Source organism: Nyctereutes procyonoides, unplaced genomic scaffold (genome assembly GCF_905146905.1).
Source record: "Nyctereutes procyonoides isolate TBG_1078 unplaced genomic scaffold, NYPRO_anot_genome, whole genome shotgun sequence".
Taxonomy (NCBI): domain Eukaryota; kingdom Metazoa; phylum Chordata; class Mammalia; order Carnivora; family Canidae; genus Nyctereutes; species Nyctereutes procyonoides.
Genome location: NW_026575121.1, coordinates 50,066,738 through 50,092,477, shown reverse-complemented (window position 1 = coordinate 50,092,477; position 25,740 = coordinate 50,066,738). Strand labels below are relative to the sequence as shown.

At 38.4% G+C, this 25,740-nt stretch overlaps 1 protein-coding gene across 1 annotated transcript in view; it reads right to left on the bottom strand.

The window, feature by feature from the left end:
* The window catches only part of PCCA (propionyl-CoA carboxylase subunit alpha), a 404,157-nt gene that overhangs the window by 336,640 nt on the left and 41,777 nt on the right, over nucleotides 1-25,740 (bottom strand). Inside the window, exons 5-6 of the mRNA XM_055335978.1 lie at nucleotides 4,334-4,447; nucleotides 2,469-2,522 (exon numbers count right to left, since the gene is read on the bottom strand). Of these exons, the coding sequence (XP_055191953.1) occupies nucleotides 2,469-2,522; nucleotides 4,334-4,447 (168 nt within the window). The remainder of the gene's footprint in view (nucleotides 1-2,468; nucleotides 2,523-4,333; nucleotides 4,448-25,740) is intronic.

Sequence of the window (25,740 nt, the reverse complement as noted above, 5' to 3'; positions counted from 1 at the left end):
TCCTTTTTGTGATATGAGGAAAATTTTCTTGCATGTTATTGTTTTATAATTCTTAATTTAATAATTATTCTTTCTATAACATTCATTGAATCTAATATGTAGAAATCATTAGACTATAAAACAAAAGGGAAAGAAAGACTGATAAGGCCAAGTCTCTTGCCTCACAAGGAAATAAAAATACAGAATTTTAACATAATATGTAAAGTAGTATATCAAATAAGAAATCTAAAAAAAAAAAAAGTCTCTAGAAAACAGAGGAAAGACATTATTTCTCACCAGAGGGATAGAGAAACTATCCTGGTAGAAATAACATGTGAACTGTGCCTTTCAAGACAGGCAGTAGTTGGAAATGTGGGAGAGGACAAGTATGTTCCCTGAGCAGAGTCACAAAAAGGATGGACCACACAAAGAACAAGTCATGTTTGAGAACAGCATGGTGTTCTGGCATGGCTGAGGGATAGCTCTAAGAAAGGGAAATGGAGGGATCCCTGGGTGGCGCAGCGGTTTAGCGCCTGCCTTTGGCCCAGGGCACGATCCTGGAGACCCAGGATCGAATCCCATGTCAGGCTCCCAGGGCATGGAGCCTGCTTCTCCCTCTGCCTATGTCTCTGCCTCTCTCTCTCATTCTGTGTGACTATCATAAATAAAAAATAAAAAAATAAAAAAAAAAAAAAAGAAAGGGAAATGGAGGAGCGGATATAAGAAAATTCATGAGAAAGGAAAGTAGTTATTTATATATTCTGCACTCCTCTAACACGAAACCCCTGATGGAAATACTCTCCATTTAAGGAGAATGGGAACTTCTTCATAATATTTTCTTCCCTGAGTTGAAGTCATCTGTGTACTTGATTTACTTGACTGTGAGCTCCTCATGAGCAGGACACACATCTGATTCATTTTTATATCTTTCTCAAATACCTTAAACACAGATAACAAACATTTTTTAATGACCAAATGAATACATGAATGAACATAATGACCATGTCATTTAGCTTCTCTGAGGAGACCCAGATATCCTTCTATACCAGGAATTGGCAAAATGTTTCTATAAAGGGCCACACAGTAAATATTTTAGGCTTTGCAGGTTATTTGGTCTCTGCTATAGCTACACAATTCTGTTGTTATATAGCAAAAGCAGCCCCAGACAACAGGTAAGTGAATGAGCTTGACTATGTGCCAATAAAATTTAACTTACAAAAAAGGCAGCAGGTCACATTTGGCCCACTGACCATGGTTTAGACTCTTCATCTATACAACTTAAATTTAGTACTTTATATTATACAGGCACATTCAAGTCACTTTGTGACACAAGGACAGAACTCAGCCAAAGTTTCAAAGAAGATAACAGAAAAGAATATAAATGGGAAAATGTGGCTATACTATACAATCTATAAACTTGGACCTTTGGCTGTTTCCACCTAATATGCCCTCTCCAGACACATTAGCTATCTGTGTCACCTTACATCACAATTTCTGCAGGCCTCAGTTTTTCATCCCTTAGGCTCTACTTTTTAATCTTTCAATTGGTTAAAATAGATCATTCTAAACTAGAACTCTAGGATCTTAAAAACTATCCAAATTAAAATTACTGATTTTAAGTGGAAATGTCATCTAGAAAATTACATTCATAAATAATTTTGAATGTATGAAAGAACAAAATAACAAGCATTTCACAGAAACAAAGTAAAACATATTAAATAATAAATTAAGATATCTTAATCTGGTGTATAACTGGTGTACAAAACATTCAAAATTCTATTTTAGCACCTGAAAACTAAGGTTTCAGTACCTTGTTGACTGTAGTTATAAATTCACCTGATAAATCAGTTCAATTCACCCAATCAGGGTGGTAATATCTGAAAGAGACTCAGATCATCAAAAATCTTTCCCCAAAATAGACAAAATAGTAAGATTTGATCTTATATGCCATAATTAGTGATGAATAGGGAAATAATGCTGTTGTATAATAATAAATCACTGGACTCCTTGACATAGCTACGAATCTGAAAAGCTGAATTTTTTAAAAGTCCATACAATATATAACAAACTTGGTATCACTCATTAGGTATAAAGCTGATTTTGGAACTTCTCCACTTTTATTCTCCAAACTAAGACCTGGGTTACAGAATAAAAATTCTTCACTTTTCACAAATGATTTTCAAAGAATTGACAGGTCAATTAAAACTATATAATTCAGGGACGCCTGGGTGGCTCAGCTGGGTAAGTAAGCATCTGCTTTCAGCTCAGGTCATGATCCCAGGGTCCTGGGATGGGGCCTCTCTTCTTCCTCTCCTTCTGCCTCTCCCCACCACTCATTATCTTTCTCACTCTGCTCTCTCTCAAATAAATAAATAGAATCACTTTTTAAAAAAATCTGTAATTCATCACTACCCACATTTATAAAAGTAACACCATTATACTGCTTTCTGAAATAAAAATAAACAGATTCTGGTTCGTTACAAACTTACCAGACATTTGGCAAATTCTTTGTTTTCTGAAAGGAATCCGTAACCTGGATGTACCTTAGAAATGAAAAATAAAAAGCACTTTCAATTTTATCACATCACAAAACCTTTATAAGCAACATTGTGCATGAATGTGTTTATATTTCAAGAGCCTTGAGTAAGGTTACTTTTCCTACAGTTTCAACTCACATTCCCGAGTACAGACCCAAATTCAAGAAACTGCATACAGAACACTCACTCACAGCACGCTACCTTTGTCCTAACCATAAACAGAACCATTGACCTATAAATCTGTCTGTCCACCTACATCTATTTCAACACAACCTGAACTCTCCCTACTTTTTTCTGAGGCTAATTTTGGCCACAAGCATGGAGAATTTTTTAATGGCTGGTGAGTCAAAGACCAAGGTTATAAGAAACCATTTGTGAGATGAATGAAAAACTCCTGATTTCCCCTTTCTTTACTGTCTCCAGAAATGCTGCTTTCCAAAACCCTGGCTAAGTCAGCTAACATATTTTATTCCTGACAACATGAATACACCAGCCACTTAATGAGCAGTTTTTATCAAAACTAAAGAGGAAGTCTGGTTTTACTTTTTCTGTATACATTGAATTTTTTTTACATTAATATTTACTCTTCTTTCCCCCCTTGTCCCACTTAGCATTTCACAACACTTTATGCTAGCCTCTCTCACAAACCATGTCGCTATGATTTAAGTTCTATTGTCCTGTTTTATCACACTGGCCCAACAAATTTAGATGCTCTATTATCAGTGAGGATTAAAAATATTTCCAGGAGAACAATTCTGCTATAAGGAACGCCAAATTTTGGAAGGAGCCAATATCATAATGTAGAAGTAGCGACACATCCAAGATGTTTAAATGTTGAACTACGCTTTATGAACATGGTACAGAATTCAAAAAACTGCATCACAGGAAAAGAGTTTCACTCCACCAATCACATTTTACAGAAACATTTAACGAAAGGTTATATTCTAACAAGCTATCATTAAAGGGTTAAGAATTCTACTTTCATTAATTTTGATAATAAACTGTAAACACTTATAATATGGGTTCATGAATTCAGTTACTTATTTGAACATTTATCTTACTAAACCATTTCTTTCACAAAATATGTGAGCACTAATTGAAGCACTCCAGGCTAATTGCTGGTATTGGCTGTTTCCATCCAATTTTAGAGATAACTCTGCATAGTTTGTAACATTATATAATAAGTTCTCTGATCTAACACACACACACACACACACACACACACAGTACCAGCAAAACACCATTCTTGATGTCAGAAACGAGTTTTTTTTTTTTCCTGGATTCAACAAACAGAATTAGAGATGGGAAGAATTACTGACTTCTCCATGTAAGTGAAGTGCATTCTACTGACATTATCAAATTAAAATAATTACCAATTGCATAGTTTTTATATCTGGAAGTGTAACCAAGTATACATAACTTTAAATGACTAAAACAGTTTAAACAAGAATCTTGTGGATCCTATTTATAAGAGATGTTTTTTAACATTTTTATTACACTCAAAGGGTTAATACTCAAAACTAATTGGGATTTCTTTTTTTCTTCCCTAACAAATTTGGAAATGAACTGAAACTGCTCCCTGGTGTGAAAGCTGAATCCAACAGCCACCTGCAGGATCAGCAACCAACACTGCCAGATGCTACAAAGCCTTTGATTTCCAGTAGCGAATTCGGCCACATTTAATTCATGTGACATGAACTAACTGCAATAGCATTTTCAATCATTCTTTCTTATTTTTCTTTTTTCTGAATACAAACTCTAGCTTTCTGCTCACTATATATGAAACAGCTGCAGTAGATAGATTCATTCAGACTCACAGCTTGGGCCCTGGTTTTCTTAATGGCTTCCATGATGGCATCCATGTTGAGGTAGCTTTTACTGGTGGGAGCCGGGCCAACACAGACAGCCTCGTCCGCCATTTTCACATGAACCTGAAGAGACAAATCTCTGCATTAACAGATGCTCCCAGCAAAAAGAACTACCATCATCTGCTAATATACACAGAATTGCAAATGTGATTGTTTCACATATCATTTAGTAGTCAGATTCTTTTTAAAAGTGCACTAAAAAAAGAACAGTGCAACAAATCAACTCAGAACTATATTAACCATGACTTCCATTTATTACAAGCCTAGTCATGTCTAGCCAGATAACTTTCATAATATTCCGTACCAATTTGATTAAATAAAACCCCTGCAAACAACGTTGGCCCCTTATTTGGTTCATCTATACATAAACCTCATATCAAAAACTACCCTCTTACATGTAGCCAGGCTAGCCCAATATTTTCCTAACAAGCACTCATGCCCAGTTCTAAGCAAGCTCCCCAGGAAGTGGGGATAATTAGAGAAACTGAATGAAGGGATGTAGTGAGTGTCCCTGCACAGCATCAGGTCAGCACCAAGCACAAATTAAAGTCCACAAGTAAAGAGTTCAATATTACTACACATGAGCCAGAAAATCTTGACAATCATCTAAATACTCTCACATCTGATCCTCAACGATTTTACCTTTATTCCTAAAACAGCTGATACGCAGATTAAGTTCTGAGTCTACTCAAAACTTAGAAATATATGCTCCATTTTTAAGACTACTCATTTTCCATTCTAAATCTACTTTTTGCTTAATTGAGGTAAGTCTTTCACTACTGAAAAGAATAACTTATTTCTAAAAAAACAAAAATCTATTCTTTTAAAATGATAAAGGGATTCATATATCTTTGAAATGGCTTTCCCTAAATTTTCCAGCTTAAGGAACTTCTACTGTGTTTAAATTTATTTTACAAAGCAGACATAAAAACTAGAGCACCTACATCTACCCGGATATTTATGACCCTACCTCCCCAAAAGTCTAAGATAGAAAATACTTTTGAGTATTGCTAAGTTCTACTCTTCACCCATGAATTTTTAAGAAGCACATTGTTTTAAATGAAAACTACAAAAAAATGAAACCAATTAAGTCATCTTTTAGAAAGTTCAGAGTTCTCTTAATCAATTCAATATTTTCCAATAAGTAAAAAATTATATTGTGCCCAAGAGATTTATACATCAGTATCTTAATAGAAAATACTCAAATATATACACTCTGTAATCTCTTTAATGATAATGCCCCTGCAAGGAAAAAGCAGTCAATCCTGCAAAGGGATCCTAAATATTTCCATGTTCAAAGCAAGGTTCTCCTTGTGGTTATTTCTGCCTTGCTTCCCCCCCTTAACCTCAAGTTGCTCCTCCTGTACTGTGCTCTTCCCAGTTGGGTCCCTATTACTAGCAATTTTGTCATAATTGTGGCTGTGCTTTTTTTCTATAAGAAAGGAATTGAACACTGAGCAATCCTTTAAAATGGACACATTAGCCAGGTGGGAATAAAGTAAAGTTAAATCCACATTTATTCTGTGTATTTTATTCACCTCCTGGTACTAACGACTATTAAAGATACACTTAAAGTTTCACTTTTTACCACCAGGTTTTTCCCAGGTACTTCAGCTTCAGATGAATCGCCTTTAATCTGAACTCTTATAGTACTTAGTACAAAATCTGGCATTTAATTGCATCCTGCCGAGCAAAGTTATTCTGACTGCTTCACGGATTAGGACTACTACCATTTAGACACCTTGCTCCACCAGATCAGAAAGTCCGGCAAGGCAGAGGTTGCCTTAAATTTTTCTTTTTTTTTTTTTTTTTAATCACTCCCAGCACAATGTTATGTACTAAAAACTTATCTCACAGATATACATGGCTGGCAGTTGATTTAATAACTTTCACTGATAAATCATTCTCTTTGTGGTGAAAGTTTACAGCAAATTAAAAATTCTACAATGATACTTAGCAATACATAAAGGAACTGAAGGTTGAATGGGAAGAAATTCAAAATACATACACACACGTCTGTGCATTTATATGTCCAAATTTTTTATCATAAACGTGCATCAAAAAGTAAGAGATTAAATAGTATTTTATTACTTCCAATCTTTTTTTCTAAATACACTTTGTAACCATACTGCATATATGTTTGCATCCTTTTGTTTTACAACATCTTAACAGACATGTTTCCTGTTATCACAAATTATTTATAAACATGCAGAGAATCTAGCTCAGAGTCTAACATATTTTAACAGATAAATTATATGTCAAAAGATCAAAGCTTTACAAAGAAAGACAAAACATGCTGTTTCTAAATGATTGATTTCTTTTCTTCTGTTTCTCAGAAACAAATCTTTCTTTAAGGTGCCTTTACTAGCATCTCAACAAAACCACAGTGAAGTCCAAGGTCAGTACTAGCAAAAATCCGTGGCAAAGCTATTTAAAAGAAAAAACTAGAAGCCTCTGTTGCTTTGGTCCCCAAAGAAATACTTATGAGTCAACCTGGAAAGAATAATTCTAAAAACTCTGAAAACTCAAATTTCAAATTTGTTGTTATTATTGTACTAAATGCCTGAGGTGATTTCACTGGGTTACTAATATAAAACCAACTGCATTCAAGCCATGTAGGTGGCTCTTCTGAAGAGCAACTTATCACTGCCTACACTGACTAGATGGATTTATGTTTCAAGAATTTCAAAATCGGGATCCCTGGGTGGCGCAGCGGTTTGGCGCCTGCCTTTGGCCTAGGGCGCGATCCTGGAGACCCGGGATCGAATCCCACGTCGGGCTCCCGGTGCATGGAGCCTGCTTCTCCCTCTGCCTGTGTCTCTGCCTCTCTCTGTCTCTCTCTGTATGACTATCGTAAATTAAAAAAAAAAAAAAAAAAAGAATTTCAAAATCTTGAAAAATATAAATTCCTTTTTATATACTTTGATATGTAATAAACATGGAAAAGTTTAAACTGGACTAATCAGTTAACTAGGATATTGCTGGCTACAAGCTTCAAAAAGAAAAAAAATTAAGTATGAAGTAGTCTTCAGAAACTTTTCCAAGAAGTTTTTAAAGATTATTAATTTCCCCCTCAAGCATTTAGTTTTATATTTTAAATTTTATTATTTAAATAGAAAAAATTACTTGAACCAGCCTTTTATTTTCCAAATAATAATCTAATAGAACAAAGTGTGTTTTTCAACTTACAGAAGAAAAAAAAATCACCTTCATTGATTTTTCTTTTAAATGACTAAATACTTGGATATAGATAGATTAAAAATTGTGGTCTGAATTTTAAAACTGAGTTAATAAAAATTTCATATTAGATGCCTAATAAATGTTTAGAAAAGATATTCTGCTTGGTCAAAAACACTGCATGTTAGTATTACAAAGTACACTAGACCAGATCTGAGTGAAAGCTTCTAAATACCTTCTAACCTAATACAGATTGAAAAAGATAGAGAAAACAAACAGCTTTGGATGCTTCCTCATGCTGGGAGGTTTTCTTTGAAACTTATCACTCAAGATTTGTAGTCAGGTGGGCACTCTTTACCATGTTCATGAATACTTGAGTCTTCCTTAGGACATCATGGGAACACAGCACAAGGTGGGATACTGCCAAGACGACAGAATGTAGATTACATGTGCTCATTGACCAAGAACAGCAATGCCTCATACAATCTGTCCAGACTTTAGTATCCACCAAATCTAACCCAATTCTTTATCAACAAGCAAAAGCCACCCTTAAAGACTGAAAAGGTAAAGAAAAGAATGCCAACTACGTCAATCTTAATTTGAGAACCCAAAGAAAAAAACCATTTTTAAAAGATTTTTTTAACTAATCTCTATACCCAACATAGGGTTCAAACTCACAACCCTAAGACCAAGAGTCACACACTCCACCAAATGAGCCAGCCAGGTGCCCCCAGAAAGATCATTTTTAAAAACGAAATAAAATCCTATTTCTCAGAGGGGAAAAAAAAGAACCTTTCTCTCTATTCCATACAATGTGTCTAAAGAGACTTACACACAAATGTCAACAGACTAGCATTCTGAAATATCCTTCTAGAAAGGCAATTCATTTCTAGAAGATAAAGAATGATTTTTCTTTTTTCTTTTTTTTTTTTAAGATTTTATTTATTTATTCATGAGAGACACAGAGAGAGAGAGAGGCAGAGACACAGGCAAAGGGAAAAGCAGGCTCCATGCAGGGAATCCGATGTGGGACTCGATCCCTGGACTCTGGGATCACACGCTGGGCCAAAGGCAGATGCTCAACCACTGAACCACCCAGGCGTCCCAAGAATGATTTTTCAAAATCATTATATATTGTATTTGTTTTGATTCCATTTTGTAAAACTACATGTGTAGCACCATGACACATTTATTCATGATTTTTTTTAAGCATTTCTTTGTTTTTTTAAGATCTTATTTATTCTTGAGAGACACAGAAAGAGAGGCAGAGACATAGGCAGGGGAGAAGCAGGCTCTCCACAAGGAGCCTGATGTGGGACTCCATCTGGGACTTCGGGATCACTCCCTGAGCCTGAGCCAAAGGCAGATGCTCAACCACTGAACGACCTCGGCATCCCTATTCATGATTTTTAGATACCAGAGTTAGTGACTTTACTATTTTTCTTCTGTTACAACTTACATAATTTTCAGAGTGGTAAAATCACAAATTAAAAGTTACAGGGAAAAGAGATTAGGTTTTTGTTAGCTGCAAAACTCCCAATCTATTTTCTAAATTCCTGTTTTCGCAGTATGGAGGTTCCTCAAAAAGTTAAAAACATAGTGATTCAAAGGGCCACATGCACTCCAATGTTTATAGCAGCAATGTTCACAACAGCCAAACTATGGAAAGAGCCCAGATGTCCATTGACAGAGGAATGCATAAAGATGTGGGATATATATAATATATAAAACATATGTATAAAATGGAATATTACTCAGTCATCAAAAAGAATGAAATCTTGCCATTTCCAAGGATGTGGACAGAACTAGGAGAGTGTTATGCTAAGCAAAGTAAGCCAAAGAAAGACAAATACCATATGATTTCACTCATATGTGGAATTTAAGAAACAAAACAGATGAACATAGGGGAAGGAAAGGAAAAATAAGATTAAAATAGAGAGGGAGACAAACCATAAGAGACATTAAACTCTAGGAAAGAAACTGAGGGTTGCTGGAGGGGAGGTGGGTTGGGGGAAGAGATAGTTGGTCGATGGGCATTAAGGAGGGGACTTGATGTAACAAGCATTGACTGTATATGCAACTAATGGATCACTAAATTCTACCCCTGAAATTAATAATACACTATATGTTAACTAAGTTGAATTTAAATAAAGAATTTAAGTTTTTAAAAATCCTGTTTTCCTATCAGTAAAGGGTTCTGTCTCGGAACCAATGGGTTTGCTGAGTCTTTATTTGGCAGGGAGGCATTTCTAAGAACATGGTAAACAAAAAAAGAATGAAAACCAGCATGACTAGAACCATATACTTTTAACACTAATCCCTGGTAGAAGCATCAGGGAACGATGGGAAGGATGGAGTAGGGGAGAGGAGAGACCAAGTATGAAAGCAAAACCTTAGCAAAAGCAATGTCAATGTACCAAGACCACAATGAAAGAGACTGTGAAATGGGAGGAGGGGGTGCAGAGAGAAGTCTGAAGGAGTGGGACAGGGGTTACTTATTTGTTTGGTTGTAAAGGTTGGGAGAGGCAGAGATATGGCTGAGAAAAAGTTTGAAGTGGGATTTTATTTTTAGCTTAGGAAAATTTGAACAAATGCACTTGAGTAGGACTCTCTGGAAAGTAAGGAGCTTAAAAACATCTGGGAGATGAAACAATTCAAATTGACAATCAAGTGGCAGAGCTAGGAGACATGGGGAAGCAGGAGACAGGGACAAAGGGATAGAGCTCATTTCTAACACACACAAAAATATAAGCCAGGAATTAAAAAGAAAAAAGATGAAAGAGAGGGCACCTGGGTGGCTCAGGTGGTTAAGCATCTGCCTTTGGTTCAGGTAATGATTTTTGGGGCCCTAGGATCAAGCCCCACATTGGCTCTCTCTGCTCAGCAGGAAGCCTGCCTCTCTCTCTCTCTCCCTCTGCACACTCTCCCTCTCTTGCTCTCTCTCTTAAGTAAATGAATCTTCAAAAAAATGAAACAAGATAAAGGAAAATCAGACAGGAAAGACAAACAGTAAAGACAGGACAGACAGCTTGTTAAGCAGTCCAAGACAAGTTCCCAAAGCACCCACTCCTCAGCTGTGCTGCCTAAAAGTCCTTCTCCATAGACATTCTCCAGCCACCACTGCAGAGAAAGCAGCAGGAATAAGATCAGGAACGTGTCTTTCCTTCTCAGTAGTCGGAAGATACCAAGAATAGGCATAAATACAGGTAGATTCATAAATCTATTGGCAGAAATTGAAGGCTCCGGCCTTTGGCAGTTCCTATTTGGTGTGCAAATCAAGAGATAAGATTACCAAAAGAGTCACTGGTGGTATGAGAATATAAAAAGGGCTGGAAATGAGAGCCTGAGAAAGCAAACTATCAAGAGAAATCTAGTAAGACCGCCAGATATTGATGGCATTCATAAATTTCAAAATCCTTGTTACAAAAGAACTTTAGGACAACAAAATGGCACAGGCTCTATGTCAAACAGTACAAAGTTCCTCAAAATTTTTTTTAAAAAACTATCATGGAGGGGATCCCTGAATGGCTCAGCGGTTTAGCGCCTGCCTTCAGCCTAGGGTGTGACCCTGGAGTCCCGGGATCGAGTCCCACGTTGGGCTCCCTGCATGGAGCCTGCTTCTCCCTCTGCCTGTGTGTCTGCCTCTCTCTGTGTGTCTCTCATGAATAAATAAAAATCTTTAAAAAAAAAGAAAATACCATGGAGTGCCTCACTGGTTCAGTCTGTGGAGCATGTGACTTTTGATCTTGGGGTTGTGAGTTTGAGCCCCAAGCTGAGGGTAGAGTTTACTTTAAAAAAAAAAAAAAAGAAAGAAAGAACTACCATATGCTCTAGCAATTCTACTTCAGGGTATGTATTGGGAAAGAAAAAAAAAATGAAATCAGGATCTCAAAGAGCTGTTAGCGCTCCCAGGTTCATTGCAGAACTATCCGTAATAGTTAAAATGTGTTTAGAAACAATCTAAATGTCCACTGACAGCTAAATAGATAAACCAAGTGTGGTATACACTTAAAACTGAATACTATTCAGTGTCTTTAAGAAAAGGAAATTCTGCAATATGTGACAACACGGATGAATTTGAGGACATTATGCCAAGTGAAATAAGACAGACATAGACAAAATACTTCAGGTCTCCACTTACAGGAAGCACCTGAAATAGTCAAATGCATAAAACCAAAGACTGGAATGGTAGTTATCAGTGATAAGGGGAGGAGGAAATGGGGACTTATAAACAGGCATAATGTATTGTGCATTTATAATCTGTTAAGAGGCTAGATCTCATGGTGAATGTTCTTACCACAAAATCTGAAAAGAAAATAATGAAAAAATTTAGGCCATATTGGCCATACACAAGTTATTTCTGGAGATGGATATAATGGTGGACACCAAAAAGTTGAACAGGAAAAACTGGGAAAGGATTATCTACTAGTTAAATCCATGTTGCTAAAAAGTTTATAATAAAAGCAACTCTCAGTCCAAAGTCCACCACACATACATTTAATAAGCAAACATTTCTCAGCAAAACAGCATACAGCATAGGGTGCCTGACTCTCAGTTTTGGCTCAGGTCACAACATCAAGGTCCTGAAATCAAACACTCAAGTAGTGAGTCTGCTTGAAGACTCTCTCCCTTTCCTACTGCCCCTCCCCCTACTCATGTATTTTCTGATAAATCTTTTTTTAAAAAATTTAAAAGAGCATACAGCTTGCTCCACATGCTGCATAAAATCCCAATTCTTGTCAAATTATCAGCTTGCATAAAAGAGTCACCAAGAGAGACATAATAAAATTCCAAATGCAAGATTTGATCTTTACAGTTGCTATAAAGGCAACCAGAAATCCTCCTCTCTGATGGTGGGATACCAAAAACAAGGAACTCAAGTGCAAGGCACCATCCATAGAGGTAAATGTCTTATTAATTCTTGTATCGTGTCCATTCAAGGGTGAGAGGTCTTGGAAATGTTTCAGCCAATCCAAGTATCTTGGATAGTGTTAATTTCACTAATAAGCATCAGTTTCTAATATCCATACTGCTAAATATTAAACCACTAATGTCACCAATGAAAACCCATTTACTTACAAACTTAGTCTTGACTGAGATGTAAATGCTTTTAAAAGCCATCCCTAGATTGCTAATTGCCAGTAAGAGGAACTGAAAGGACCTACAATGTAGTTTAAATGAACACAGGGGTTTATGCCTCTCCGTTCTGAAGGAGCTTAAAATAAATTATAGGGACACCTGGATGGCTCAGCAGTTAATCTCTGCTTTCAGCTCAGGGCGTGATCCTGGAGTTCAGGGATTGAGTCCCACCCAAATCAGGCTCCCTGAGGGGAACCTGCTTCTCCCTTGGTCTGTGTGTCTCTGCCTCTCTGCCTCTGTGTCTCTCATGAATAAATAAATAAAATCTTTTTAAAAAGTAAATAAATTATAGAATCACACCATGGTAGCAGACCACTACTGTGCCCCAAAACCTTCATATCCCTGCTCCCATGGCATATGACTGACTAGGTAGAGACCAGGTTTATTAGACTAAGAAGAGTCTTTTAAGTTTGAGTCACTGGGATCAGAAAGTGAAATGCAGGGATCCCTGGGTGGCGCAGTGGTTTGGCGCCTGCCTTTGGCCCAGGGCGTGATCCTGGAGACCCAGGATCAAATCCCACGTCGGGCTCCCGGTGGATGGAGCCTGCTTCTCCCTCTGCTGCCTCTCTCTCTCTCTCTCTCTCTCTCTCTCTCTCTCTCTCTCTATCATAAATAAATAAAAATTAAAAAAAAAAAGAAAGTGAAATGTACAACTTGGAAATTCCCTACAACTTAAACATAAGCATATTTTCTGAATTTTGGCTATGTTCTTTCCCTTAATCTGGAACACAGATATTGTAGTAACCAAGTTCAACTATGCAAAATAAAGATAACTTCCCAGGGAAAGGGACAACAAATTATAGTGACAGCCAAATCCAGCCCAATGTCTTCTTTTGTTTAAAAAAAAAAAAAAAATATGAGAGCACAGCTACCTATTCATTTACTTACTCTCTATGACATCTTTTGTGCTATAACTACAAAGTTGGGTAGTTGGGACAGACACCTAAAATATTTACTCTGAGTCTTTATAGGCAAAGTTTGCCTATCTGTGCCCTAAGGGATGGCAAAAACAATAACCAAAATTTCTGGATATCCTTAGATACACTGGCATCCCTAACCTAAAATTAAAAAGATGTTTAGATGTTTTGTGGGAGAATATTTGAAAGTCATACTATTTAAATCACAGTATTTTGCTCTTGTTTTAAGTAGGCTCCACACTCAGCATGGAGCCCAAAGCAGGGCTTGAACTCACGACCCTGAGTTCAAGACCTGAGTTGAGATCAAGAATCAGATGCTTAACCAATTGAGCCACGCAGGTGCCTAAAACATATTTTGTAGTATCAGTAACTATTACTTATAATAATATCTCAAATACAATCACTGCCATAAGTACCAACTCAATTCTTCTTAACAAGAAGACCAGATTAGTGAACTGGATGTAGAGATTTCATTAGAATACAACCAGGTCAACCTTAGAGGTTCCTAGTCAGAAAGGGAAGTAACTGGTAATTACTTTTGGTATAGGCAGTTCACCATGGGATCGGACCACCCCAAGCATCCTTACTTAGTGTTCCAAATGGCAAAATCTGATCTTGAGCAGTGTCTGCAGCTAGTCATATAAGCTAGGCAACTAAGTAAAACAAGCACTCATAGTGTGACTATTAAACAACTACTTGCTCCCTGATGGAGGGGCCCTTGTTAGTTTGTTGCTTGCTACAAAACATGCTAAACTTACCCTGATCCTAGTTGGCACAAACTTTCCCTGAGTATTTTGTATTTCTGCACATCATATGAGCAAGGCACCAACTGCCTTTTGTCTCAAAGTGTATTTGCACAAGTGTTTGAATAACCAACAGCCTGAGAAGAGAAGGATACTGTCAGACTCTGGGGCAAAGTGCAGAGATGCTAATAGTCCATTATAAAAGATTCACTATGTGAGAAGAAGTCTAAGCTCAAACTATTTCATACAGATATCATCTGATCCTCTTCACATCACCTTCTGGGAATTGGGACTTGGGGAATGAGAGCAAAAATGCTGATATTCTGACCACTGCCATGGCTAGTGAGGAGTAAACGGTCCTTCATCTCTAACGGAGCTGCCTTTTATCTTCTAGCAGCACCATGAAACTGTGAGAGCAAACTTGTTAGCCTGAAAGGAAAGAGGCAAACTTGTTAGCCTGAAAGGAAAATTTCACAGTAAAGATTAGAGTAAAACACAGTTCTTGACAGGCCTGTGTTCCTTAGCTGTGACACAACCCACTTCATTTGCTGCCACTCAACAGAAGGATGACATCCCCCTGTGGGACTTCTGAGCCAACAGCCAATGTCACCATGCAGACACTCCAAATGTTGTTTGCATGGACTGTTGTCTACTTTTGGCACTGACAGTATTGTGGCAGATATCACGCTTGCCATCTTCTAGGACATGGGTTACTTCCCTGTTTTAGGGTTTTTTTTCTTTGTGTTTATGAGCAGGAAGGGGGAGAAGAAAATAAGAATAAATTTTTAACAAGGAATGTTAAAAAGAAAAAAGCATTGATAGTGATTGATAACTTCTCATGCTGCAGGAAGACTGACTAAATGACCATTCCAACACTCCTCTCTAACTTGCTTCCCTCTTCTATCAAGAGCAAAAAGCAAAAGAGAACATCTCCCAGGGATACCTGGCTGGCACAGTCAGTAAAGCATGCAACTCTTGATCTCAGGATTTTTGAGTTTGAGCCTCACATTAGGTGTTGACATTGCTTAGAAATAAAATCCTTAAAAAACAAACACAAACAAAAAGATTTCCCAGACTTCCTTGCAATTAGGGGGCATGTACACGATCCCAGTTCCACCAATCAGGCACACCCAAAGAAATAAGAGTAATATGAAGTGGTACCCCAGCAAGCAGATTACATATCATACCAGGCACAGAAGTAAAAGAGTCAGTTCTTCTAGGACAGCTTTAGAGAAACTTTTGAGTCTATCCCAGAACATCCCAACTGGCAAGAATGGTCAGTAGTGGAAGATGGATCTGTTCTCTAACAGACTCATTTCACCTGACTGGGTTGTCTATCTTCTGGCCCTCCTGTGGATTCTGCGAGCCACCTTAAATGCAAAAGAACCAGGGTCAACAAACTTTTTCTGTGAAGAACCACAGAGTAAATATTTTAGGTTTTGTAGAGCACAGACTCCATCAAACCCCTCAAATCTGCTTTTGTAGCACAAAAGCAGCCATACACAATACAAAATCAAATGGGCATGGCTGTGTTTCAATAAAGGTTTATTTACAAAAACTATGTGGTGGGCCAATTTAGCTCACAGGCCATCATTTTCCAACTCCCATCTCAGAAACACTTTCAGTCCAAATTAGGTCAGTCAGGATTCTCCAAGAATAAAGTGACATGATCAAACATGTTTACCTGAAAATAACACATGTGAGTGGGGCTAGGAAACCCAACAGAAGGTTTTCAAGGAAAAAAAAAAAAAAAGAAGGTTTTCAAGGGACTAGCAAGAGTGGGAAGCTATGATCACCCCAGTCCTGAAAGTGCTCGGGCCAGGAAGAACATAAGTAGAACTAGGGAACATGCGCGCCCAACCACTGCCCCAGCCCCAGAACAATGTGAGCACTATCAAAACTGAGGCAAGGCAGGGAAGTAAAGATGGGATAAGCAATCTGATCTTCTAGATATCTTCAAAGAGCTAAGCAGAAACACAGGGCAAAGAAACTCAAGTGATACACTCTACAGATGCAGATTGATCCATAAAAAAAGAAAGTTCATCAAAAGTTAAAGTTTTTGCTCTTCAAAAGACATTGTTAATCACAATGCAATACCAATTCCCACTGACTAGGAGGACTATAATAAAAAAGATAACAAGCATTGGCATGAATGAAGAGAGATTTGAACCCTCATAGGCTACTAAAAGGAATGTAAAATGATGCAGCTGCCTTGGAAAACAGTCTAGCAACACCGAAAAGTTTAAGTATAGTTACCAAATGACCCAGCAATTCCAATCCTAAGTATATACATGCAAAAGAAAGGGTAATACATGTTCACTCAAAAACATGTAGACACACATTCATAACAGCATTATTCATACTAATTAAAAACTAGAAGCAACCCAAATGCCCAGCAACTGGTATAACTCACTGAACTATACACTTAAAATGGATAAGCTTTATAATATGCTAAGGGTACCTCAATAACACTGTTAAAAAAAAATCAGCAGGTTTCATACTCATTTTTTTAATACACTCTGCTGTGAGTTCTGCTAGGTGAGGAATTTCTGGCACATAGCAGTGACACATACTATAAATGTTTGATTAATAACTGCAGCCAGAAAAGAAAGAGTTGGAATTAACCTGACAAAGAGGACTCTGGCGACAGAAAGCACTTCAGAATGGCGCTCCAGCAGCAGATGCACAGAGCCCTTAGAGACCAGAGGATGGTGAGGGAGAAGAAAGTCATCAAAATGGTGGGAGAGTCATCAGTGCTGCATGCCTCAGGCAGACCAACTAAGATGAAGATTCAGAGAAGTAGCTACAGAATCTAAAATATCAAATCTCTGGTGACCTTGAGGACCAATTCAGAAGAACAATAAATAGAAGCCTGGCTTCCCTCAGTTGAAGGGCAAATGTCAAGTAAGAAAGAAAAACTGAAGACTAGTCTTTCATGTGGCTTAACTGTAATGCTTGGGAATGCAGGACATTTTCTTTTCTCTATAACTTTTGGGAAAGCTTGGTACACACACAAGGTAATCGATATATCTTTCTAATTGCAGATTGACACAGCTTTTCAAAGAGACTGCCCCACCACAGAGAAACACCTAACACATGTGAGCATGGGTACCTCATAAACCTGACCAGAAGTCCTTAAGATGGACTCATGACCTAAGCCAAAACCAAGAGTTCAACATCCAACTGACTGAGCACCCAGATGCCCCATTCAGGGTATTTTTAAAAAGTATTTCCAGAGCATATGAATAGCTACATGTCAGTTCCAGTCATTTAAAATACAGATAGTCAACAAAGCCATGAGATCTCAAAAAACTACTGGAGCCCCATCATCAGTACCATTGCTCACCATGTGCCACTAATTGACAACACTATAAAAATGAATCATCTAGATGTTATGAAAGTTTTATTTTCCTTTAATTACCCAAGTAACATGTGAATATACTACTTCAATTTTTAAAACAAAGAGTTTGGGACGCCTGGGTGGCTCAGCGGTTGAGTGTCTGCCTTCAGCTCAGGGCATGATCCCAGGATCCAGGATTGGGTCCCATGTCAGGCTCCTTGCATGGAGCCTGCTTCTCCCTCAGCCTGCGTCTCTGCCTCTCTGTCTCTCGTGAATAAATAAATTTTAAAAAAATAAATAAATAAAACAAAGAGTTTAAGCAATAATGATAACCACTGCTCCTCACTCCCTTAAAGAACTCCAACTTCCCACCTTAAAAGCAATTACCAATACTGCCACTGCCGAGCACCACCGCCCCCGCCCCGTCTATGCTTTTATGTAATGTATGTAACTACAACATTATAAAATCTTTTCACATGGAGTTTTTTCAAACATCAACAGTATTATTCTAGTGCCATTTTACTTGTTCTTTTTCACCCTCTAATGTGTTAGAGATGTACTGTCAAAATCTAGAGATATACCTCATTCTTTTTTGACAAATAAAAAATTTCAAGACATGGCACTCCAGTTCACCAACCATTCCCCTGACAGACACTCAGCATGGAGGAATCACCCAGCTGGATGATCACAATGAGGTTTCTGAACCAGACATCTTGTTAATTGTTCCAGGTTCCCTTTCCTGCTCTGGATCTTTCTCTTCTGAAACTGTTCCACCTTTTGTAGCCATTTCCTCCTGTGTATTGACCAGGACTTTCTGTTGAATGAATAAATACATTTGCTATCTATCCTTCAGAAATTCTTCACTGTTTTCAAGACCGTATTTCCCGTATTTTTGCACCAAAATCCTGGTTATTTTCTTTCGGTTTTTTTTTTTTTTTTTTTTTTTTTTTTATTTATGATAGGCACACAGTGAGAGAGAGAGAGAGAGAGAGAGAGAGAGAGGCAGAGACATAGGCAGAGGGAGAAGCAGGCTCCATGCACTGGGAGCCTGACATGGGATTCGATCCCGGGTCTCCAGGATCGTGCCCTGGGCCAAAGGCAGGCGCTAAACCGCTGCGCCACCCAGGGATCCCTTCTTTCGGTTTTTTAAGTGCTTCTCTTTCCTGGGAATTTGGAACAGGAAGATGAGGTCTGATTTATCCCACCAGCTTAAATTAGATGTCAGGACTCTTTAAAATTTTGTATTTCTTACCACAGGAAATACAGCATGTATATTTTTATTTTACCTTAAAAATCAAAAATTGTGAATATTATTTTTTAAATGAAGCAGTTAAAACTTTTGAAGATGGGGGGAGTGCCTGGGTGGCTCCATCGGTTAAGCATCTACCTTTGGCTCAGGTCATGATCCCACTACCCTGGGATAGAGCCGAAAGTTAGGTCCTCTGCTCAACAGGGAGCCTGATTCTCCCCTCTCTCTCTGCTTGCTTGTGCTTGTGCTCGCTCACTCTGTTTCTCTCTCATTCTCTGTCAAATACATAAATAAATAAAATCTTAAAAAAAAAAAAAAGCTTTTTAAAGATGGTCATGAAAAATATCTACAAACTTTTACTGAAAATCTAATCTGGTATCAAAATGGTTATATGAAAATCATCATATAGTTCCTAAATTACCACAGCCACAAATGCAACCTAGCTTTAAGGAATACCTGTTACCTACCATTATTCCATTAGTGCAGCTTAACAGATACCTTCTCAAAGCAGCTACTCTCCCAGATACCAAGGCATTCCCTCTGCCCGCCTCCTTGCTCATCCTCTCTCCCTCTGTCTCAAATAAATAAATACAATCTTTAAAACAAAATCCTGGCACTCTACAGTTAGCTCCCTTACTTAAAGCAACAATCATAAAAAGCAGTTAAGGAGTTCAAAAAGATTTTGTCTTTGTCAGCACACTCATTCTCAGTGAGCAGGGAGAGGATACACGAAGTCACCAAAAACATCTGGGAAATGTTTTTATTCTCTAAAAACAAATCTTTTTTTCTCACCATCTTCCAAACAAGAAAATTTCTTCTCCAGCAGAGGACAGGATGAGTACTTTGAATGAGCCCCAGGCCTAATAATTTCAGTAATTAAATCCAAAGTGATTTTTGCCATCCATTGAATTTACCTAAGGCTCTATGCCTGGGCCTAGCCACCAGGAACAGAATAAGAGCTGAGTGGTACTTCTATGAGGACTTAGTCTGGAGACTGAGCAACACACAGTCAGATAAACAGAACTTGGAATCAAGCCTGAGGCCAAGACAGGACTCTCACTTTCCTAGGAATTATAAACAACACAGAAGGTAGAGAACAGGAGTCAAAATGGGGGAAGAACTCAAAAGTGTCCGGAGAGATCAAGTTACCTGATAGCTTGAAGCATGACCCACCTCGCACGGTACTGCCTCCCACAAGGAGCCTGGTCCACTCAGCAAGGTCACAGCTGAAAGTGGCCAGATAAAAGCCCAAGAATGCAGGACTTCAGTGAGCTTCCCAAAAGCACTGGAGAACCCAGGTATAGACTCTAGTCTGTAGGACAGCTCAGGGAATTTCAGATTTCAGGATCAATTAGTTCCTTACATTGGGAAATAGATTTGTCACGGGACATACTGTAAGGACAGAGGTAAAAGGGTACCCTACCCAGCAACAGCAATGGGGAAGGAAGACATAAATAGTTTAATGGCACAAGCTACTTGTCTTTCTTTGAAAAATCTAACTTTTTTTCAAATCCAAATGTCTGACTGGGTTAAGAAAAAATACTTGGTGCAGCTGTCCACAGGTCGCTTTTGTATAAGAGAGTAAATATATGTATTCAAATGAAGAGGAACATCTGGACAACACACGGTAGAAAAATCTGCAGCTGCCTCTCTGAACAGGGAGATGGCAGCTGGCTCTATGGACAGAAAGAACAAGAGAAAAAGCTGCCCCTCCAAAAGAAAAACTATAACAAATAGACAAAGAATAGGACTACCTGAGTATTATTGTCAAAACCCAAAGTAATAAAATACTTTGCCCTAAACATAAGTTCCTAATTCCATTTATAGATTACTGGGTCTGCTTTTCACTCTCTTTTCTAATTCAACTACTTTATGCTCCACCCACCATATATCATTACCATTAAATAGACCCTGCACACTTCCCTCTCCCTTCCCTGACTCATTCTGACATTTATCATGGGCACTCTGCTACATAAAGAAATGGGACATCACAGTCCTCTCCCTTCCAGGAGTTCAGGCTAGAACAAAAAACAGACTTAATACAACCAACAGCAATCAGGAATAATAAATGAGAGCAAGACACACTGCTAATACAGAAACTGATTTCATGAAGAATCCATTTTTTAAGTATAAAAGGGAGTTTCTAATAAATGGGAAAAAAGTGAAGAGAGTAACTAACAGGCAACTTCTGTACTCAAAGTCGTGGAAATGGGAAAGGCCCCAGTCTACCCAGACATCCGTAAAACAGCCTGAAAGCAAGATGTACTGATGGGTGAGTATGGGGAAGATAAAGACATAAAGACTTAGAAGGGAAACCACCATGAAAACAATTTTCAATGTCCTAGTAAAGAGTTTAGGCTTTAACCGGGGCTGGCGGCTCTCAACATCTATCTCCTATGAAAAGAAAATAATGTTCATGTGAGGAATGTTATACTCTATCACAAACAGCAGCTTACTAGAGGTGCTGCAGTTGGGCCATTCCAAGCAGTTAGCTATAAGCTAACTATAACTTCCTTTCTCTCCCACAAATCTCAGACAAACTTAACAGGCAGTGCTCTTAATCACACAATGAAAATCTCTTGCTTTTCCTCTAATGTTATCTAACCAAACTTTTCCCATATACAGCATAATAGTATCAGACACAAACACCTATTCAGCTACACTGAATTCCTTCCCACACTTGTTTTTAAATGACTTTTAAGAAACCCCACTGATCATTCTAATTGCAAGTAAAACATTAGTAAATGTGGTCTTCTGTTTGTCCCGCTAAATGCAGCTAAGAAATCTGAACATGAATACATGAATCCACTATGTGTGAACCCTGAGAAGTAGCAGGCAGATCAAGAGGAAGAAGAAACCTCAACCAGTGGTGAGTTTTCACATTTTCCAAGTTCTCCCCCACGCTCGGGCTGATGAACAAAATGTAATCCCCAAAGTAGGTACTGGTATGCTGACAGAGCTCCTCCAGGAGAAGGCCTAGATTTCTGACTCAAAAAGTAGAAAAGGGAGTTCCTAAGACTTAGAAATTTCCCAGGGATTTTTGTTTTTGTTTTAAACTTGATTCTTTGGTGCCCCAGCCATCAGGTAACTCTACTACTGCAACAGGAGCCGAGACAAAATGGGAGCTTGCAGGAGCCAAAACAGAGAAGGAACATTCTTCTCCCATCAGTGAAACTGCAGTCCCATGAGGGTTCGTGAATTCCCACTGCCTTTTTTCTTTCTGACTGAAGAAGCAATATATATTTGGTCTCTGCCCCCGGTTCCTGACACAGAACTTCTAAAACCCTTGTTATTTCCTGATAAATAGGGGTGTTAAGAGCATCTTTTGTTCTAATATTTGGTCTTTGACCCCAGTTCCTGACACAAGAGCTTCTAAGATCCTTGGAATCTCCGGAGTGATAAGTGTCTTTTTGTATGCTAATAAGCTGACTGGGGGTGGGAGGCTAGATAGCTTCAGGGAGGGGGCCGGTCACCAGATTAACGGAGACACAATCAGGGGGATGGAACTTTCAACTCCCTTCCCCTGACCCCAGGGGAGAAGAGAGGGACTAAGGAGTGAGGTAATCAGCAATGGCCAACAATTTAATCAATCACACCTACATAATGGAACCTTCCTAGCCAACGGGGATTCGGTGAGCTTCTGAGTTGGTGAGCACAGCCAGGTGCTAGAAAGGTGGCACACCTTAACTCCATGGACTAGAGCTCCTGTACTCAAGACCCTTCCAGACGTCGCCTGATGTAACTCTTCCCCTAGCCATCCATTTGTATCTTTTATGATACCATTTAAAGTAAGCCAGTAAATGTTTTTTATTTAAAAGATTTATTTAGGGATCCCTGGGTGGCACAGCGGTTTGGTGCCTGCCTTTGGCCCAGGGCGCGGTCCTGGAGACCCGGGATCGAATCCCACGTCAGGCTCCCTGCATGGAGCCTGCTTCTCCCTCTGCCTGTGTCTCTGCCTCTCTCTCTCTCTCTGTGTGACTATCATAAATAAATAAATAAATAATTTTTAAAAAATAAATAAAAGATTTATTTATTCATGAGAGACACAGACTGAGAGAGCCAGAGACACAGGCAGAAGGAGAAGCAGGTTCCTTGCTGGGAGCCCAATGAGGGACTCAATCCCAGATCACAGAACCAGGAACTGAGCTGAAGGCAGGCACCCAACCACTGAGCCACCCAGGCAACCCACCAATAAATGTTAAGTCAAGTATTTGGCTGAGTTCTGTGAGTTATCAAAGCAAATTATCAAACCTGAGGAGGGGGCTGTGGAAACCCCTAATTTATAGCCAATTGGGGAAAAGTTCAAGTGATAACCCAGGACTTGAGAAAAGCATCTAAAGTGGGGGCAGTCTCACAAGACCTCATCTGTGGAATCAAACTCCAGGTAATTGGTATTAGAGCTGAATTAAATTGTACAACATCCAGCTGGCGTACAAAACTGGTTTTTGGTGCGAGGGAGAAAACCCCACACATTTAGTGTCAGAAGTGCTATGAGTAAAAAAGTAGTTTTCCTTAGTCTCCCTCTGTACTCTCAACACCTGGCCATAAACAGATATATAAATGCAAAGTAACCAAAATCCCAGCTTCCCCAATAAGAGGAATGAAAAGGGAAGCACAGATAACAAAGGAAAAGCTAGTGAAGAGAAGTGACCCAATAAATTTATCAACTCCTGCACCCATCCCTTGGTTGGATGGACATGTATAGATATAATCTAATAGGCATATCAAGAATATTTTAAAACTCAACAGACCACAGATCTCAGACTGACTAGATGGTAGTACACCTGTGAGACACAAAAACAGTATCACAAAGGCCTAAAGCGCACAGAAAAGGGATGACAACATTGGCTCTGAAGCCAACCATGTTGATTGCTGCTGATAAAAAAAAAAAATTCTTTAAAGAATTTAAATCTCAATTTCATAATACATAAAATATCCCAAAGACAGTTGCATCTCTGAACAAACCTGGTTTGAACTGCACAGGTCCACTTATATAACCAATATTGTGAATGTATTTTCTCTTATAATTTTCTTAGTAACATTTTCTTTTCTCTTGTTTATTGTTAGGAATATAGCATATAACATATACAAGATACAAAATATATATTAATCTGGGAAGTCATGCCTAATCTCCTACTTCTACAGAGATAGAGAGATCCTCAGGAGACTGAAAACCAAGAGGAGCCAAGAAGGAATTTCAGGGGCAATGGACTGCTCCAACTCCTGGGTCCACTGATAACAACTCAACCTGAAGTCACAGACTGGTCTGAAGACATGCAGGGGCCCTCTACTGAAGCTCTCAGTCTGCCACTGAAGACTAGGGTACAGCTCCCACTGCTCAGTCCAGTGAATGGATAGGAACAACCACTGAGTCTTAGTCTGTTCTTCCACAAAAAAAAAGGAAATAAGGTTGGTGGAAAATAAATAGTTTCTAAAAGTTGAAGTGTGTGTGTGTGTGTGTGTGTGTGTGTGTGTGTGTGTGTTAATTGACTGTAAGTTACTGGTAAGTCAAATAGTAGACTATTAGATTTGGAGAAGTCAAAGGTTATATATGGATTTTTGAACACACAGATGTTTGGTGCCTCTAACCCCTATGTTGCTTAAGGGTCGACTGCACAATCCAAAATTGCTTAGCATACCAAGAACAAGGTAAATTTCAACACTTAGAAAGATAATCAGAGCAGCCCGGGTGGCTCAGTGGTCTAGCACCTCCTTCAGCCCATGGCGTGATCCTGGAGACCCAGGATCGAGTCCCATGTCAGGCCCCCTGCATGGAGCCTGCTTCTCCCTCTCCCTGTGCCTCTGCCTCTCTCTCTCTCTCTCTCTCTCTCTCTCTCTCTCTCTCTGTGTGTGTGTGTGTGTGTGTCTCTCCTGATTAAATAAATAAAATCTATTTTAAAAAAAAGATAATCAAAAGACAACAAAGCCAAGATGACAACTGGTGAAATTATCTAACAAAGATTAAGGAAGCTATTATAAAAATACTCCAAAAACCAAGAGCACACACTCTAGAAACAAATGAGAAAGAAACAGAATTTGCAAAAAGGAACACATGGAAACTTTAACTGAAATATATGATAACCAAAAAAATTTTTAACTTAATGGATGAGCTCAATAGCAGAGGGAAGAGTCAATAAAGTAAAAGAAATCTATTATACAATCAGAGTCAAAGAGAAGAAGGATTGGAAAAAACTAACAAAGCTTCAGAGAACTATGGAATAATGATAAGTCTAACATACAGGTTACCACAGAACAAGAAGAAAAACAACACAGTGCTAAGAAAATATTTGAAATTAAAATGGCTGAAAATGCCTCAAGTTTGTGAAAGACATAAAACTACAGATTCTAGAAACTTAACAAATCCCAAGAAGGATAACAAAAAGAAATCAATGATCAAACACATCTAACCAAACCACTGAAAATTAAAGACAAAGCAAATCCTAAAAACAAAAAGGAAAAACAACACATTAATTATACAGGAATAATTACTCAAAGAATTATAGATACCATTTTTTTTAAAAAGGAACTAGGTTTCACATCAGAAGCCAGAGAAGCCAAAAAAGAGGTGGCACAGTATTTTTATTATTTTAGAACAAAAATTTAATTTTTTAAGTAATCAAAAAATTTTGGGGGGTGGATGCCTGGGTGGCTCAGTGGTTGAGCATCTGCCTTCAGCTCATGGTATGATCCCAGGGTCCAGGATCAAGTCCTGCATCAGGCTCTTTGCATGGAGCCTGTTCCTCCTTTTGCCTATGTCTCTACGTCTCTCTCTCTCTCTGTGTGTGTGTGTC